The sequence below is a fragment of the Mobula birostris genome, chromosome 9, assembly GCF_030028105.1.
Source record: "Mobula birostris isolate sMobBir1 chromosome 9, sMobBir1.hap1, whole genome shotgun sequence".
NCBI classification, from domain to species: Eukaryota; Metazoa; Chordata; class Chondrichthyes; order Myliobatiformes; family Myliobatidae; genus Mobula; species Mobula birostris.
The window spans coordinates 42,851,546-42,871,938 of record NC_092378.1 but is presented as its reverse complement, the minus strand read 5'-3'; the positions used below and the strand labels follow the sequence as shown (position 1 = coordinate 42,871,938).

The following is a 20,393-nucleotide window of genomic DNA, read 5'->3' as shown; positions in this document are numbered from 1 at the left end:
CAAACTGCATCAAGTTCGCTGATGATATAAAAGGGTTCGGTCGGTGTCATCAGCAACAATGATGAGTCCATAAGACTATAAGGAGTAGAATTAGGCCATTTGGTCCATCGAGTCTGCTCTGCCATTTCATCATGGCTGATCCATTTTTCCTCTCAGCCCCAATCTCTTGCCTTCTCCACATATTCCTTCATGCCCTGACCAATCAAAAGTCTATCAACCTCTGCCTTAAATATACATAAAGACTTGGCCTCCACAGCTGCCTGTGACAAAGAATTCCACAGATTTACTACTCTCTGGCTAAAGAAATTCCTCCTCATCTGCGTTCTAAAAGGACGCCCATGTATATTGAGGTTGTGTTCTCTGGTCTTAACTCTCCCACCTTAGGAAACATCCCTTCTACATCCACTGTATCAAGGCCTTCCACCATTCAATATGTTTCGATGATGTTACCCCTCATTCTTCTGAATTCTAGTGAATACAGGCCCAGAGACATTAAGCGCTCTTCGTTTGACAAGCCGTTTAATCCTGGAATCATTTTTGTGAACCTCCTTTGAACCCTGCCTAGATTTAGCACATCCTTTCTAATATAAGGAGCCCAAAACTGCTCACAATACTCCAAGTAAGTGCTTTATAAAGTCTCACCATTACGTCCTTGCTTTCATATTCTAGTCCTTTTGAAATGAATGCTAACATCACATTTGCCTTCCTCACCACAGACTCAACCTGTGAATTAACCTTTAGGGAAACCTGCACAAGGACTCCCAAGTCCCTTTGTACCTCAGATTTTTGTATTTTCTTCCACTTAGAAAATAGTCAACCTTTTCATTTCTTATACCAAAGAGCATGACCATACACTTCCTGACATTGTATTCCATCTGCCACTTCTTTACCCATTCTCTTAATCTATCTAAGTCCTTCTGTAGCCTCTCTATTTCCTCAAACCTACCTGCCACTCCACCTATCTTCATACTGTCTGCAAACTTTGCAACAAAGCCATCAGTTCTATCAACCAAATCATTGACATTTAACTTAAAAGTAATGTGTTCTAACGAAGACCTCTGTGGAACACCACTAGTCACTGGCAGCCAACCAGAAAAGTCTCCCTTTGTTCCCACTCTTTGCCTCCTGCCAGTCAGCCATTACTTTATCCATGCTAGAATTTTTCCTGTAAAACCATGGGCTCATAGTCTGTCAGTCAGCCTTGTGTGACACCTTGTCAAAGGCCTTCTGAAAATTCAAGTACACAACATATACCGATTTCCCCTTTGTCTATCCTGCTTGTTATTCTTCAAAGAATTCCAATAGATTTGGCAGGCGTACAGAGGGGAGGTAGAGAGACTTGTCAAATTGCTTGAGAACAACAACCTGAGACTCAACGTGGACAAGAGATGATTGTGGACTTAAAGGTGCAGGCTGACCATTCTCCATTACACATGAATGGCTCTGCCTTAGAGAGAGTGAAGAACATGAAGTTCCTTGGTGTGCACATAATGGACAATCTAACCTGGACACACAACACCTACTGACTAGTCAAGAAGGCACAACAACGTTTACACTCTCTTTAACACACACAAAATGCTGGAGGAACTCAGCAGGCCAGGCAGCATCTATGGAAGAGGGTACAGTTGATGTTTTGGGCCAAGACCCTTCATCAGGTCTACCCTCTCTGAGCAGGTTGAGGTCTGCAAGACATCCCACCCCGATTTCTACAGGAGCACCATCAAGAATGTCCTGTCTGGTTGTACCATTGTGAATACAGAAGCTGCAAGGCATCAGACTGCAAGACCCTATACAGGATAGTAAAAGCTGCTGAGAGGTTCTCTGGGTCTCCCTCCCCCTATTTGTGACTTTCTGGGAATGTTGTATCTGAAGGGCTGGAAGCATTGTTTAGGATCATTACTGTTCATCCTACAATCTCTTAGACCCATTATTGTGTGGAAGGAGGTGCAGAAGCATCAGGACAAGGACTGCCAGACTGGCTAACAGCTTCTTCTCTCAGGCTGTGAGACTAATGAATACCCTGCCACCACTGAGGTCTCGTCACAAGCACAGCAAGTTGTTTACTGTGCTGCTCACTACATGCATTTTGAGTTGTATTTTATCAACTTATTTCCGGTAATATTTTGTTTTACTGTATGTCTGAGTATGATATATGCACTATGGTCCAGGGGAACATTGTTTCTTTTGCTTGTATATATGTACAGTCAGATGGGAATAAATCTACATTTGACTTAAGTTCTACCAGTATATTCTTCACCTTGTATGGATCCAAAATAGCATCAAGAAGTTGGACCAACTTTATGATGTTGTTGTCCTTAATCAATTTCTATGGATTAGTTCTCACTTGATTAAATAAGTTTATTTATGGGTTCACAATTAGCACATTATTACACCTTAATTTATTGCTCTTTCAAAAATATGAAACATGAATCAGTCAAGTATATGGCTGTTATAAATCTGTCTATATTGTGCTCCTATATCAAGCAAATCTCCTGTGGCATTGCTTATGATTAGTATTAATGATCTGACTGTCATGTCATATAACGCAATGTGAAAAGTCTTCATTAACAATAGAGTTATGTTTAAAACTAGAAAGCCTCCAATTGTGAATTGTCAGTAGTATCTGGAGTCACAAAATAATTTAACTATTTGCTCAAGTAAATTTTCTGATTTGTATGCACTTGCCATTTGAGGCTATATAAAGAAGTTCCAAGTATCTTCAAGTAAGTTTGTCTCCTTAATGAGGTCTAACTTCTGGAATTATTTGATGTAAAGATACGTAACATTTCTAACATGTTAATTCATGAATCTCTTATATTGTTTCAGGAAGTGGGTTAGATATTGTGATTACTGTTTCGGCAGCTTACCCCATTCTCCTCACCCGTCACCACCACTATGAAGACTATTTCTCCAGAAAAATTAATGGAATGAAATTTGAACCTTCGAAAAGTTGGGGGGAGGGATGTCTTTGATTTGCTCTGCCGGCTTTCGAGGGAATGACATTCGGTTCTGCCCATTTAATATCAAGGTATTGAATATCCTGGTATGTCAAAGAATATATTACATCAAGGCTTGTTTCCTTCATTCTTCTCCGAATTGCTCATCCTCCCCACTTGCATAGTGTGCGGTGTCAGCTACAGATCATTGAGAATATAATTATCTCGTGACTAGTTTCTGTGCTATAGGCAGATGGGTCACTGTTCTGATGGCTTGTTTCTTAGACTAATGGGGGAAGCGGTGCTGGTCTTGACAGGAAGCCTTAGCATCATCATACTTCCCAGTTGTGGGAGAGATGACAGAATTAGTGAGCGGCAAATGTTCAAGAAAGGGTATAAGGGCATTCCAAATCACTGAAAGCCAGTCTGTTCAGCATCAGTGATAGTAAGGTTTTAGTAATAATAATCAGGGAGTTATTATTCCAGCCGGGTATAGGTATCAATTTTAACTGATATTTTGCTGACAAACTCTGCCATCTTCGTCAGGTATGATGCCTGGGCATGTCTAGCCCGGTGGTATTTATACCCATCATCTGTCCCACCTGATTGGTTAGTCCTTATCCAATCAGGTTTCCGCCGTCCCACCTTGTTTACAATCGAATTCCACTTCTTACTTAGAGCAAAACCTTTGTCTATGTTAAAATTGTTTTCCTCTATTTTAATTTCAATTGCTTCCTTCACCAGGCAGTCCCAAAAGCCATTGGCGTGGCACTATAGTTTTGTGTGGGTGACCCGGGCAGTGTATATCAGCCAGACAGGATGCACTGTGGAAATTCACATCAAGGAACACAGGAGGTATATCCGTTGGCTTACCTGGAGAAATCGGCAGTAGCAGAACACTGCATTCGCAAAAGCCATAGAATTGACTGACGACACAAAACTACTGTGCCATGCCAATGGCTTTTGGGACCATCTGGTAAATAATGCCATTGAAATAAAACTAGAGGAAAAGAATTTTAACAAAGATGAAGGTTCTCATTCTAGGTAAGAACTGGAATTCGGTTGTAAACAAGGTAGGACAGCGGATGACAAATAACTAATCAGGGACAGATAACAAGGGTATAAATACCACTGGACTAGAGATGCCCAGGTGAAGGTGGCAGAGTCTGGCATCAAACAATTGGTAATGATTTATACCTGTACCCGGCTGGAAGCCTATGAAGAGTTTACTCATTATATATGGGAAAGTGGTAGATCCTTTTTTTAATTAGGGAAGAGTTTACGGCCATTTGGGATAGATATGACTCACTAATTGAATTGACTTTATTTCTTACATCCCTCACGTACATGAGGAGTAGAAATCTTTATGTTACATCTCCGTCTAGATGTGCAATGTGCAATCACAGTAATTCATATTAAATAAAACAGTCAATGTAACATATGAGAGGTGATTGATAAGTTTGTGGCCTAAGGTAGAAAGAGATGTTGTACAGCTCTCGTTACATGCACATGCAGTTCAACTCGGAGTGAAAATGCAGAAAGTTTGGTTAATAACTCATCTCCTTCTACCTTAGGCCACAAACTTATCAATCACCCCTGCTGTGGACCACTTCTGGAGGTCCAAGACATCGATTTCTCCAATGAAGAGATCCGTATGCTCCACAACCGCTGGACTAAGTGTGTAAATGTAGGAAAAATAAGTGTGCTACGTTTTCTAAAATTGACTCCTTCTACCTTAGGCCATGAATTTATCAATCACCCCTTGTAGAAATACACTTAAATCAGTGTGAGTTGATCAGTCTGATGGCCTGGTGGAAGAAGCTGTCCTAGAGCCTACTGGTCCTGGTTTTAATGCTGTGGTACCATTTCCCAGAGGGTAGCAGCGGGAACAGTTTGTGGTTGGGGTGATCCTTTGGGCCCTTTTTACACACCTGTCTCTGTAAATGTCCTGAATAGTGGGAAGTTCATATCTACAGATGTGCTAGGCTGTCCACACCACTCTCTGCAGAGTCCTGCAATTGAGGGAAGTGATGCCATACCAGGCAGTGATGCATCCAGTCAGGATATTCTCCGTTGTGCCCCTGTAGAAAGTTGGGGGCTCATAGCAAACTTCCTCAACCATCTGAGGTGAACGAGGCACTGTTGTGCTTTTTTCACCACACAGCTGGTGTGTACAACCTCGTGCTTTTTTGATGAACTAATAAGAAGGTAGGTAAAGAGATTGCAGTGTATATTGTATGAATTATTAGAAAGTATTTAACAATTCTTTGATAACAGAATTGAGGCATATGGCAAAAGAGGGTTAACGTCAGCTGGAATGTGTTCGGCTGGAGGACTGAAAATAGTATGTGGTTGTTTTCAGACTGTGAGTAGTAGACAGCAGACTTCCATGAGGGTGGATGCTGAGACCAAAGCTGTATTAGGTTAAATATAAATTACCCAGATATTGAAGAAAAGTGTAAAAATGGAAAATTTCCTCATGATGCAAAACTTGGGAGTTGTGGTAAGCAGTGAGTATAATCCCACGTGACCTCGGCAGAACATGGCTATGCAAACAGATTAGGCCGACGGTTGTCAGATGGAATTTATTACAGAGAAGCAGGAGGGAGAAGCAAACTAGAGTTGATAACACTTCTAAAGAGTGAGCTACAACAGAGGGATGTGAGGGAATATTAGCAAAATACTTCTGGGATTTGGATTTTATAAATTGAAGTAAATTGTGTGCCAAACCTATGTCAAGCTCTGGTTAGACCAGAGGTTCCCAACCTGGGTTCATGGACCCCTCAGTTAATTTTAGCACTCCATGGCTTTAAAAAGGTTGAGAACCCCTGGGTTAGGGTATGGCTAGAGAATTGTGTCCATTTCTGGTCACCACGAATTAGTGCATTTGCTGATTGGCCTTTGAAGGTAAGATTTAAGTTAACAGATTGATCTGGGGCTGAGGGATATTAATTTACAAGGGTATGTTGGCAAAGCAGTGGTTGTTTCTTTTGAATTAAAGAAGGTTGAAAGGAAATTTAGTTGATATGCACAACATTATGACAGGTTTAGAAATGATACTAATGACAAGAAGTTGTGTATTTAAGGTCCAGGGCAAGGTACACAATGTTGTGAGGAAGTACTTTTTTTTTAGAAATCTGGAATTTGCTGCCTATGGGGGTGGTTCATTTCAGAAAGAAATTGGGTAAGCATTAGAGATAAATAAACTGGGATAGAATAGGCACGGAGACCTGAGAACCAGATTGGATTTGATGTGCCAAATAACATTATCTGTATTAAAACAACTCTTTGAAATTAAGAGCGGAGGAATAACTTATTCCTCACTCATTGTCTCCAAAATCTGGTTACCTATTTGTTATTCTGTTGCTATTGATGAGAAATTGTGGTGCAGAGGTAGATTGCTACTTCTGTTGCATTGCACTTAAATGGATCTAATTACTATGTAAAGCTCTTCAGGATGACCGGACATTGTGAAAAGTGCCTTAAAAATCCTGCTTTTTACTTAGTCAGTTTACTTAGCTTTGCACAACTACGCCTAAACATGATTTTGATGGGAGTGGAAGAGGAATACACTGTGCTGGATTTAGAATGTATTTAAGCTTTGTCTTTTATTAAGGTACCCATCATAACCATTATTTCCCAGTCCAGTAACTAGTAGCTTTATCTTGGACCCAACCAAGACCAGTTTGTACATAACTTGCCACCTACTGGATGTTATATGATAACACAGACTCTTGCTGAAGCCTTACTAGTAAACTCAACCATTGGATTGATGCCTTTTGGGGGTCATCTTTCACAGGTATGCTAGAAACTGTGCTGGGTTGGGGGCCGGCCCCTGCAGGCCGCTCTCTGGTCAGTGCTGCTCTCTTGTGTTTGCTCTGTGAAGACAAGTTGGATTGCTGTCATCTGCGGCTTCAGGAGATGAGGAACTACTGCATGCTTTTTTTTTTACAGAAACATGGCTCCAGGCCAACATCCCATGGACTATGAATGTTCAGGCCATGTTTGCAGGGACTTGTGCTAATATTATTTTGTGACTATATGGGCTATTGTGCCTGTATGTGCTATATGTGACTATATGGGCTATATGTGACTGTATGTACTGTGTCTTGCACCTGGAACCCAGAGGAACACTGTTTCATTTAGCTGCATATATGTTTATGTTTCAGTAACAAATAAACTTGATCTTGAACTTAAATCATCTGTTCTGGGAGGAATAGAGCTTCATAATGTGGTTAGGGTCTGCCCAGATGCTGTTCTGTTTAGATCCTGTTAAGAAAGTTCTACATCCAGAAAAGTAATATCAACTATAGCTTGCACAAATTTTGGTGATGCTGATCAGGCTCAAGGACATGCTATAAATCATTCCCTATAGATTCTGCTAACACCAACAACTTTACCATTATTATACCCTACTAGGTCAGTTTAATTTCCAACCAGTCATCAGATCTTATTTTGCCTGCTTCCTCAAACTCTGTTCAGATTCAATATTTATTTTGGCATCGGTGAACAACATTTTGCACTTGTGATTCTCAGGCTGCATTTTCAATATCCTGACTACCAGATAATGTAATATCTGTACTTTATTTTCAAAAATGGTGATCTGCGTCCTCACTGTTGTTAGTGTTTAGTACTTAAACACTGAAAGATGAATATTGCTTTTCCACATTTTGAGATGGTTCACGTTTGCCACAAAAGCTAGATTTTTGTCCTCCTTACTTCTTCCATCCACTTTATTTTTGTTAAGCCTTGGTTGTAGATAGTAATGTTTGATTATGTTTACATTGTTTCTGGTAATATTCTTGCCAGACCTGTCAATGAGTGCCAGAAGGCTGTTGCTCTGTAAAAGTTAGTACTACTCAGCTGGATCCTGTGATACGTAGCTATTGCAGGAATTACCGAAATCAGAAACTGGAACCCTAACCGGTGATTCTAATCATCTCTCTTCTCTCCTAACCCCAGCCTGAGTATGTTGAGGTAATTATAGGCATCCGTTAGTCTCGTGAGACCATGGATTTGCACCTTGGAAGGTTTCCAGGTCGCAGGCCTGGGCAAGGTTGTATGGAAGACCAGCAGCTGCCCATGCTGCAAGTCTCCCCTCTCCACGCCACCAATGTTGTCTAAGGGAAGGGCATTAGGACCCATACAGCTTGGCACCGGTGTCATCGCAGAGCAATGTGTGATTAAGTACCTTACTCAAGGACACACACGCTGCCTCAGCCAAGGCTCGAACTAGTGACCTTCAAATCACTAGACCGACGCCTTAACCACTTGGCCATGCGCCAACACGTTGGGGTAATTAACCTCCAGGAAATTAAGGCAAATATTGGCTATTTTAGCAAAAACAATCTCATTAATGCTGCTTGGTGTAACAATGCAATTTGGATATGCTATTATTTCTGATCACTTTGTTAAGCCTTTGTTTTTGAAATGGCTTGGCTAGTCAACAAAGCTAATGGGTAGGTGTAGCAATGTTTGTTAATTGTTGGTTGAATTAAGTTTTGAAATCAAACCTAATAGTATCAAATCATTTTTGTCCACTAACTCTTTTCATTTGCTCTCCAGCCTTGTGTAGTTGAAATTAGAAATGCAAAAGTTCTGGATCTGCTGAATACTTTATATAGCTCATTACAAATTAGAAAATGCCTATATCGCTGCATCCATTTTATTCACAAGGGATCCCATACTGTGAAACTGTCATTTGATTTAAAATGATGTCCTGGGCAAAATACTGAACAAATACTGCCTGAAGTGGTTTATTCACCTCTAAATTTAGTTTTTCATTTGTGCCCATGATAGGGTTAAAATACTGAGACATTCCTAATCGGTGGGACTTTTTTCTTGCAGTGTTCCTGTCCCAGTAGTCAGCCTTGAGAAGATGCCTAACCTGGTGAAAACAGATGCTGCCAATGTTAAAATGAGTTCCACCACTGCTACCACCTCTACCACCTCTTCTGCCTCCTCATCCTCCACATCTTCTGCAAGTTTGGTTAAATCTGGTTTGACATCAACAACATCAAAGTCTGTGCCACCTTCATCTGAGAAAATTTTGAATGGGAAAGCAATAGTGCCACCTGTGGTAGACAAGAAACATCAGAATGGTGCTAAAAGTAGTAACAAGTCGCACAAAAGACTTTCTGGTGAGCATTACTCTCTACTTTCTTCTGCCATAAACTTGCCCTTTGTCATTGTTTAATATAACGATGAGCAGGAAATCTACAAAAGGTATTTTTTGGGAGATGGGGATGAATAAAACTGTGTAAAATATGTTTTGGATAATTTAACATTATATGTATTAATAGTTATTTTTAAAAGTGTGTACTTGTGTGTTCTCAAATGAAAATTTGGGGATTCTGCGAAAAAATGTGCCCTGGTGTCCATCGGCTGAGGAAGGAACAAATAAACCAGAGTTGCTATTATGATTGGTATTCAGGATGTCCTTCTGCAATATGCATTATTGGATCTTCAGAGAGGACGCATGGCTCAGGTTCATAATTATAATTCGTCAAACCACATTGACGTTTGATATGAAGGCTGGTAACTTGAGCTGGGTTCTGTACCAGAACTTACCTGTTTCCAATGGATAACGAACGGATTAAAGTTTCAGCAAAGGAAACTTGAGGCATGAAAGGGACAGTAGCACAGTGGGTACAAACAACAGGCAGAAGAACTTTGATGCAAAGTTATTCTTCAGAATTCAAGGGAAACAGCAGTGGTGCTCCGGTGTTATTTTTAAAGTGACTTTTTATAGGAATGGATTTTCAGAGGCTCAGTTTCCAGATGTGACAATGTATGAAAAGTGAAATAAAGGAGGAGGAATAGGCAGCAGAGGCAAAATTGGTAGATGTGTGGCAGCAAGGTTTGCAGTAAGGTGTGTAAAGATAACATTTTGCAAGGAAAGATCATGTAAATTTAATGGTACAACTTCAAAGTGGCATGAAAATGGAAAGGTCCTTGGACTTTTCAACTCAAATCTTGGAGGAATGGGAGAATAAGTTAAGAAAGCTGTTTAAAAATGGAATTTTTAATTCCATAAATGGAGACAATGTAGAAAAGGGAAGAAAATATGATAAACCTTAAGTCACTGATAAGCCTCCGCTGCAACATTCTTCTCAATTTTGGTCTCCACACATCAGGAAAGCTGCCAAGGCTTTGGTCAAAAGTTAATCTTGTAAATAGGAGGTAAAGAAGGAATAGGAGTTCTAAAAGACAAGAAGAAGTTAAAGTGGTGGTCAGAAGTTGTACTTCAGGCAGTATGGAGTAAGAAGAAATCTGAAAAATGTTAACTTATTTAAAATGAAAGGAATAGTATTAAAAAAATGAAGGGACTAAGGATAGGCTGTGTAACTGAAACAATTTAATTTATACATCTACATAAAGTGCGGTCAGGAAGTGAATGAATTACAGGTCCAAACTCAAAATTAAATACACCAAGATCTAAGGTCAACCTGGAAAATGGTAGAGGACGAAGAGTAGTCTGTGTGATTGAGAGTAAAATAACTTCAGTGATTTCAGGGGATATGACAAGTGATAAATAAGCTGTATAGGCTTCATAGGTGGAATTAAAGAAAAGAAAAGAATTGTGTATTTTCAAAAAATGAAACAGAATGTATGTTTGTTGGCAAGGCCAGCATTTATCATCTGTACCTAATTGTTTTTTGAACATTTCGAAGAACGAATTAGAAAAAAGCATAATGATGTGTCTGAAGTTACATAAAGGTCAGACCAGCTGAGATGAGCATATTTCCTTCCCTGAAGGGCATTTGTGAATCGATTTCTCATAACTATCTGATAGTTTCAAGGACACTATAATAGATTGTAGCATTCTTTTAATGACAAGTTCAGTGCAAGAGTGATAGAAGAAAAGTAGTCACGTCTTTCTATTTCTTAACAGTCCTTAATACTGAATGGAACTCATTATTTAATAGGATTATATACTGGAAGCAATTCAGAAGCACAGTAGGCTGATTCCTGGTGTAAAGTAATTGTCATATGAGAAAGTTATGAGCATATTTCAAATGATTTAAGGTGATGTCAAGGATTACTGAAAAGCCTGTGAGATTTGACTTGTGCTCCAGATCTAGCTTCCCCTGCACTTCCAGTACACTTACAACATTGGCACCTATCGTTTTCCACATTTCTATGTGGAAAATTGCCCAGGTGTGTTGTGTTCACAAAAAAAAACAGATAAATCAAATCCAGCTAACTACTGCCCAGTTTTGGTAGTTGCTGACTGTGCTATTAAGTAGCATTTACTCACCAATGTACACTCACTATCTCCTGTACCAAGTAAAGTGGCCACTGAATTTATGTTAGTGGTCTTGTGCTGCTGTAGCCCATCCACTTCAAGGTTCGATGTGTGGTGCTCTTCTGCTCATCACTGTTGTAACGTGGTTATTTCAGTTACTGTCGCCTTCCTGTCAAGCTTGAACCAGTCTGGCCATTCTCCTCTGAACTCTTCCATTAATAAGATATTTTTGCCCACAGAACTGCAACTCACTGGATGATTTTTGTTTTTCGCACCATTCTCTGTAAACTTTTAGAGACTGGTGTGTGTGAAATTCCCAGGAGATCAGAAGTTTCTGAGATACTCAGACCGCCCCTTCTGGCACCAACAATCATTCCACAACCAAAGTCACTTAGATCACATTTCTTGCCCATTCTCGTGTTTGGTCTGAACAACAACTGAACCTCTTGACTACATCTGCATGTTTTTATGCATTAAGTTGCTGCCACATGATTGGCTGATTAGATATTTGCATTACCTAGCAGGTGTACCTAACAAAGTGGCCTCCAAGTGCATAGTTTTGGGTTCACCAGGAGGACCAATCAGCACGAAACCTCTGCACAGCCTTGGTCCAAGCATATTCCAAGGTTTGATTTCCAGAGTGACTGCCCTAGCTATCAAGGTGGCACTTGACTGAGTGTGACATCTAGATGCCCAGATTAACTGGACATCAAGGAAACATGGATGAGTTGATTTTCACACAAAAGAAGATTGTTGAGTTTGTTAAATTCAGATCATCCCAGCCCCAGAACATCAATGTAGGTGTTCTCCAGGATCATGCCCTGGGCTCAATTATCTTCAGTTGAAACAACAAATTTCATGACATATGCCAGTAATATTAAACCTAATTCTGATTCCAGGTTTATTCAGATTCAGTTTCTCCATTTGCAAATGAAACAGCTCACAACTGTGCCTGCATATTAATTATTATTGATTTGTCTCTGTTACTGAATACAAAGAATTCCTGTTTTTACATCATTATAGATGCCCTGTTTTTTTTTACCCCTTCTATAGTAAATAACTTTATATTTCGCCATGATGTATTACTTCAGCAGCATTTTTGTCCATTCATCTAACATGTCATTCACCTCTTCATACTTTATTTTCTTACCTTCGAGACTGGGTTGAATTGGTGAATGTTAGTGCTTCCAAGCCACTCAGTGATTGACATGAAGTCTCCCACCTAGAGTACACAAGAACAGAGAAGTTGAAGAAGGCCATCAGGAACTTTAGCCCTTTTTTTCCTCTTACTACAATAATGACCGATTTATCCTGGCTTCAACTCGTCTTCTATACTATTTCTCCAAACTTCTAATGCTCCAGCTTCCACTGCCTGCTGGGATGGAGAATTCCAGAGATTCACCACCCTGACTGGTCCCCTTAAGTTATGACTGCTTGTTTGAGACAGTTCCACAACTGAAAACATCCCAACGTCTACCTTGGCAAACCTCCCCTCCCTCCCCCCAAGGATTTTATACATTTGAATAATGTTACCCTTTGTTCTTCTAAATTCCAAGAAATAGAGGCCCAAGCTAATTTGTCTCTCTTGGTTGGGCAATAGCCCACTCATCCTAGGAATTAGCCTGCTGAATCTCTTTTGAACACTCTCCAATGTTACTGTATTTTTTTGTAGTTGTGGGCACCAGAATTGTATGCAGTGTTCCAGGCGAGGCATCATTCTGTACAACTGTAGCAAGACCTACCTGTTCTTAAACTCTAACCCCTTTGCACTGAAGGCCAAAATGCCATTTGCCTTCATTGTATTCTATGCATTTGCTACTTTCAGTGCTTCTTCCAAATATTCAGTATGGAGGAGCACAATTATAATATATGTCTGGATGGAAGATGAGATCCTGTTGAGTTTACATTGGACGTTGTTGGAATTGTGAAAGACGCCTAAGCCAAGGAGGTTTCTAGCCTTTTACCAAGCTTTTTGATTACAAACTAAAAAGGAAGGAAATTATAGATGTTTAATAACATTGCTTAGGAAAGCAGAAAGGGATCAAACAAGTAAGCATAGTTTAATTTTGGAAGGAATATTATTGAAATATGGTTGTGTAGCAGTTAGCATCTCATTTTTACAGTGCTAGTGATATGAGTTTCAATTTCACCACTGTCTGTAAGGAGTTTGTTGGTTCTCCCAGTGACCATGTGGGTTTCCTCCAGGTGCTTTGGTTTCCTTCCACATTCCAAAGATGTACAGGTTAGTAGATTAGTTGGTCGCATAGGTGTAATTGAGCCAGAAAGACCAGTTACAGTGCTTTACCTCTAAATAAATAAATAGATATCCAAGTTAAAAGATAGCATAAGCCTTCATTTAGAAAGAATATCTTTGTCAAGGATAATCGACATGGATTTGTTAAGTGAAGGTCCTGTCTGACTAACTTAATAGTTCATCTCTTCCTAATATTCTGTGATGATAATGAATTTTACATAGCTTTCATGGATTTTAGTAAAGCTTAATTATAAACTTCCACATGATACCCTGTTCAGAAAATTAAAGACATCTGCAATACTAGATAAGAGCCAAAACTGGTTCATTAGCAAGAAGCAAAGACAGTGGTTGATGAATGTTCTTTTGTCTGGAAGGCTAGTCTACAAATCAAGTACTTAATCACTGTGCTCTGTAATATAAATTAATAATTTATACTAAAATGTAGGGGCCATGATAAAGGCAATTGTAGATGTGGTCAGTTTTTGCATATGGTTGATCTGAAAAAGCAGACCTTCAGACTGAGGAAGATTTTGATGGTCTGGTCAAGTTGGCAAAAAATGGTAGATGGATTTGAATCCTTGAAGTGCAAAGTGATGCATTTAGGAAGTGGCAACAAGACGAGTGAATTTAAGACAAAGAAGAAGATTGAGCAATACAGGAACATTGGACATGTCTGCTGCCTTTAAAGGTAGCAGAACAAGAAAAGAAAGTGATTAAAAGGCATACCAAATGCTTTTTAGCTGAGGTATGGACTTCTAAGATCTTGGGGGCGGGGGTGAGGGTTATTCTGGAACTATCATCTCTGTAGCACTAATTAGACCAAAGCTTGAGTACAGCACACAGTTATGGTCATCATATTACAAGAGTCACGTGCTAACATACAGAGAAGATTTAAGAATGCATTTCCAGGACTGTAAAATTTGTAGCATTGAAGAAAGATTGGATTGACTGGGTGTGCTTTACTCTAGTGCAGAGGAGGCTGAGGAGGAACTTAATTGAGATTCCTAGATAAAAGTCCCAGACTTCTGCCCTCAGCTGAAAGGTTGAAAATCGGAAAAGTTGATTTATGTTCATTGGTAAGCAAGCAAGCAAACAAATATATTTGTATAGCACTTTTCAAACACAAGCTAATTCAAAGTGTTTACAAAGAACAAGATATAAAAATCAAACACCAATTTTCAGATAATATACAAGAGAGTAAAATCACACAGAAAATAGATAGAAGTTACAGTGCAGGAGATTCTAATTAAAAGCTACAGCGAAAAGAAAAGTTTTAAGCCTCGATTTAAATGAGCTTAGAGTTGGGGCAGACTTCAGATCCTCTGGAAGGTTATTACGGATACAAGAAGCATAGTAGCTAAAGAGCTGCTTCACCATGTTCAGTTTTGACCCTGGGGACAGTAAGCAGACCCACCCCAGACAACCTGAGAGCTCAGGAAGGTTCATAATGCAGCAGGAGATCAGAGATGTATTTTGGTCCGAGACCATTCAATGCTTTATAAACCAGTGGTAATATTTTAAAGTCAAATCTCCGATGGACAGAAAATCAGTGTAGCAGTGAGAACTGGAGTGATACGTTCTACTTTCTTGGTTTTAGGACACTAGCAGCAGCGTTCTGAATGAGCTGCAGCAATCTGGGATTTTTTACGGAGACTTGTGAAAACGCCATTACAGTAGTCAAGCCTACTAAAAATAAATGCATGGATGAGTTTATCTATCTTGCTGAGACACAAGCCCTTTAACTCACTATATTTTTAAGATGATAGTAGGCTGACTTTGTAATTGTCGTAATGTGACAGTTAAAATTTAAGCTGGAGTCCATCGCAACACCAAGGTTTCTGGCTTGAGTTGTGGTCTGTAATGACAGGGATTCTAAATGAGCACTGACTTTTAATCGTTCTTTTTTGGCACCAAAAACAATTATTTCAGTTTTCTCTGTGTTTAACTGGAGGAAATTTTGGCACTTTCTGTCAATGATTTGTTCAATACAGTGTTTTAGTAATTGTATGGGACCATAGTCACTTGATGACACTCTTATACAAATCTTGAGTGATAGCTACATAATTAAGGTAAGATATTTTGTTGCTTACCATGGTTTGAGAATGTATATGTTAAACAGAAGAGGCCCTAGTGTGGACCCTTGAGGCACTCTGCATGTCACTTTTGTTCGGTAGATATGCAGCTACCAATCGATACAAGATGGTCTGACTGTTAATAAAATAAAATAAATACAACTTAAAACACTTTAGGACTGTATTGGAAAGTCCCACTCAGTTTTCCAGTCTGTCTAGTAATATGCCATGGTCAGCTGTGTCAAAAGCAGCACTAAGATCCAGTAAAAGCAAAACTGATCTTTTATCATCATCATGGTTTAAGCAGATGTCATTTAAAACCTTGACCAGAACAGACTCAGTGCTGTGGTGTTATTGACTGGAAAACATCCATAGAGAAAGTATTTTCAGCAAGATGAGGAAAAAGGTTTTCAGCCCAAGTTAAAAGTTCAAAGTATGTTTTATTATCAAAGGCAATATCTGTCAATGTATATAATCCTGAGATTCGTTTTCTTGTCAGCATTCTCAGCAAATCTATAGAATAATAACTATAACAGGATCAATGAAAAATTAACCAGAGTGCAGAAGACAACAAACTGTGCAAATGCAAATATAAATAATTAGCAATAAAAAACGAAAACGTGAGGGGAAGCGTCCTTGAACAGGAGATCACAAACAGAAGAGTATCTGCAGTTGCTGGAAATCCAAGCAACACAGGCAGAATGCTGCAGGAACTCAGCAGGCCAGGCAGTATCTATGGAAAAGAGTAAACAGTTGATGTTTTGGGCTAAGGTTGCCAGCATTTTGTGTGTGTTGCTTGAAAGTGAGATCATTGGTTGTGGGAACATTTCAATGATGGGACAAGTGAAGTTGAATGCAGTTATGCCCTTTTGTTCAAGAGCCTGATGGTTGAGGGGTATTAACTGTGGATCCTGAGGCTCTTGTACCTTGAACCTGATGTCAGCAGTGAGGAGAGAGCATGACTTGATAGACAATAGGTGCAGAAGTAGACCATTCGGCCCTTCGAGCCTGCACCGCCATTCTGAGATCATGGCTGATCATCTACTATCAATACCCGGTTCCTGCCTTGTCCCCATAACCCTTGATTCCCCTATCCATAAGATACCTATCTAGCTCCTTCTTGAAAGCATCCAGAGAATTGGCCTCCACTGCCTTCTGAGGCAGCACATTCCACACCTCCACAACTCTCTGGGAGAAGAAGTTCCTCCTCAACTCTGTCCTAGATGACCTACCCCTTATTCTTAAATCATGCCCTCTGGTACTGGACTCTCCCAGCATCTGGAACATATTTCCTGCCTCTTTCTTGTCCAATCCCTTAATAATCTTCTATGTCTCAATCAGATCCCCCCTCAATCTCCTTAATTCCAGCGTGTACAAGCCCAGTCTCTCTAACCTCTCTGCGTAAGACAGTCTGGACATCCCAGGAATTAACCTAGTGAACCTACGCTGCACCTCCTCCACAGCCAGGATGTCCTTCCTTAACCCTGGAGACCAAAACTGCACACAATACTCCAGGTGTGGTCTCACCAGGGCCCTGTACAAATGCAGAAGGATTTCCTTGCTCTTGTACTCAATTCCCTTTGTAATAAAGGCCAACATTCCATTAGTCTTTTTCACTGCCTGCTGCACTTGCTCGTTCACCTTCAGAGACTGATGAACAAGTACTCCTAGATCTCTTTGTATTTCTCCCTTACCTAACTCCACACCATTCAGATAATATTCTGCCTTCCTGTTCTTGCCCCCAAAGTGAATAACCTCACACTTATTCACATTAAACACCATCTGCCAAGTTTCTGCCCACTCACCCAGCCTATCCAAGTCACCTTGAATTCTCCTAACATCCTCATCACATGTCACACTGCCATCCAGCTTAGTATCATCAGCAAACTTGCTGATGTTATTCAGAATGCCTTCCTCTAAATCATTGACGTAAATCGTAAACAGCTGTGGTCCCAATACCGAGCCCTGTGGCACCCCATTAGTCACCACCTGCCATTCCGAGAAACACCCATTCACTGCTACCCTTTGCTTTCTATCTGCCAACCAGTTTTCTATCCATGTCAATATCCTCCCCCCAATGCCATGAGCTCTGATTTTACCTACCAATCTCCTATGTGGTACCTTCTGAAAGTCAAGGTACACCACATCCACTGGATCTCCCGCGTCTATCTTCCTGGTGACATCCTTGAAAAACTCCAATAGATTAGTCAAGCATGATTTGCCCTTGGTAAATCCATGCTGGCTCGGCCCAATCTTATCACTGCTATAATGGTGCTGCTTTCTTTCGACAACATTTCATGTAAGTGCGCTCAATGGCTGGGAGGGTTTTAAATGTGATGGATGGACTGGGCCAAATCCACTACATATTGTAGGACTTTCCTTTCAAAGGCATTGGTGGTTCCATTCCAAGCTGTGATGCAGCCAGTCAGTACACTCTCCACTGTACACCCATAGAAGTTTGTCAAAGTTTTAGATGTCATGCCGAATCTTTGCAAACTCCTAAGGAAATAGAGGCTGTGCCGTTCTTTCTTTGCAATTGCACTTACGTGCTGGGTCCAGGGCACGCTCTCTGAAATAGTAACTTCCAGGAATTTAAAGTTGCTAATCCTCTCTTCCTCTGATCCTCCAAAGAGTGCTGGCTCGTGGACCTCTGCTTTCCCTTCCCTGAAGTCTACAATCAGCTCCTTGGTCTTGCTGACATTGGGTGGGAGGTTGTTGTTATGACACCAGTCAGCCAGATTTTCAGTCTCCCTCCTATATGCTGGTTCATCACCACTTTTGATTTGGCCCACGATAGTGGTGTCATCAGCAAGCTTGGATATGGCATTGGAGCTGTGCTTAGCCTCACAGTCATAAGTATAAAGAGAGTAGAGCAGGGGGCTAAGCAAATATATATCTGTGCTCATGTTATTCATGGAGGAGATCTTACTATCAATCCGAACTGACTGGGTCTACAAGTGAGGAAATCTAGGATCCAATTGCACAAGGAGGCATTGAGGCCAAGGTCTTGGAGCTTATTGCTTAGTTTTGAGGGGATGATGGTATTGAATGCTGAGCGGTAGTTGAAAAAGAGCTTCCTCATGCTAAAGGATGGTGGGTGGGGGGGAAGAGGGGTGGAAGCAGAAAGACTTTTAATATATATTGAGTGCTTGCATGTGTATTTGAGTGCCGTTGTAGGAATCTTGGCGAATGGAAGGCAGGATTAGGCTGTCTTGTGGTCAACACAGATATAATAGACTCAATGACTGCTTACTGTGATATATATCTTCAATCATTTAAAAATTATTGTGTTGCTTTCCCTCCACCTGTACTGTCAGCGAATTTGGATACATGGTACATAGAACCTCATTGCTATAGACAGCTGAACCCTCAGCATGATCCTTATGGTACTTTATTACATACTGTCTATTTCTTAATAATCTGCTTGTTCCAACTCTTATTTTCAGTTCATTAATCAATCATCAAACCAAGCTAATACATTATTCTCTTTTGTAAGGTGTAACATCTTGTGTAACATCCTCTTAAGTGGCACCTTAGTGGTTTTTTGAGAATCCAAAGATTGCACATTCATTTACACTTCCTTCACCATCCTATTAATTACACAGACAAAAAAAAAACTATTTCCTGATTTATTCACTTTTGGTCATATCAATACTGATATGCAGTTTTGACTTTACTCATGGGACTTTTGAAGGTGCCTTCCCTGTTTCCAAATCTATCCTTACCATCACCCTTCCGTCCCACCACATCTCTTCTATGAGTTTAAAACCCTACACATCGCTATTTGATTTGTCAGGGAACTGGTTCTTGTTCGGTTTAAATGGAATCAGCCCAGTGGAATATCCCTCTCCTTTGCCATTGCTAGGTATCAATGTTGCAGGAATTGAAACCCCTGACTCTCTCAACATTTTTCCGATCTCACAATTAATCATCTAATCTTTTTGTCCCTATGGTAATTTACATGTGGTTAAAGAACTGTCAAGACTTCTTCCGTTGCGATGGCCTCATGGTGAGAGTTCTCATCTATATTGCAGACTTTGACTCTATCTCTGCATGCAAGCAGATACCTTCAGTGTGTGGGCAAAAGCTGAGGCTTCTGTCATACACTGATGAGGGTGTCTGTACTTTATTCTTACATTTACATCCCTCTGTACTTGATCATCATGACATTAAAGCTTCCTCTTCAAAGGGTCCATGTTATATCTTGCACCATTTCCTATCATCCACATCTGGCCTTTAACCTTCTTCTGATACTCCAGTAATCCAGCATGTCGAACTCTAGTGTAAGCTGCAGACCCAGCAGATTGCTGGGTTGCAGTGAAATCACAAGCTCCTAGCTGGCAGCTGTTGTAACATATCACCTATACACCCATCATTGTTTACACCACCTAAGTAACAAACTGAAGTTTTGAGTTTAACCAGCAACTTCTAAGTTTTGTTTTTTCACTGAATACATTGATCCTCTTTGACATTCCAGTCAATTGAGACGGATGTTGACTTGAAACTCTCCCCACCCACCACTTCTCATTGAGCTGAAGTGTCATTTACCAATTCCTCTACAACTGTTCTTAGCTTTACTCATATCTCGTGCTCCAGTGTGCTCTTGCTTTAGTCACTTGACATTATCTGTTTTTCCACTGTGGGATTCTGCCATCAGTTTTGCACTGGGTGCTCAAATGCGACTCTGTGTGATCACCTACAGAGGTGTAGCTTTGTTGTAAATTAGGGAAGGCATTAAAATGATTACAGCGATTGGTGCCCTTCCACCAACCTCACAAAAGCATACTGAGTGTCAGTCAGAAGTTTTTTCTTATGCGTGTAGCTTAGCACTGCACAGGACAGTCTGGTTACTTAAGTAGCAAAGCACAATAAACTTGCTTTGC

At 40.3% G+C, this 20,393-nt stretch overlaps 1 protein-coding gene across 14 annotated transcripts in view; it reads left to right on the top strand.

Moving 5' to 3' along the window:
- Positions 1-20,393, top strand: part of atxn7l1 (ataxin 7-like 1) — a 169,331-nt gene that overhangs the window by 90,558 nt on the left and 58,380 nt on the right. For all 14 annotated transcript variants that reach the window (XM_072267923.1, XM_072267913.1, XM_072267922.1 and 11 more), the window contains one exon: positions 8,784-9,076. In XM_072267923.1, the coding sequence (XP_072124024.1) occupies positions 8,784-9,076 (293 nt within the window). The remainder of the gene's footprint in view (positions 1-8,783; positions 9,077-20,393) is intronic.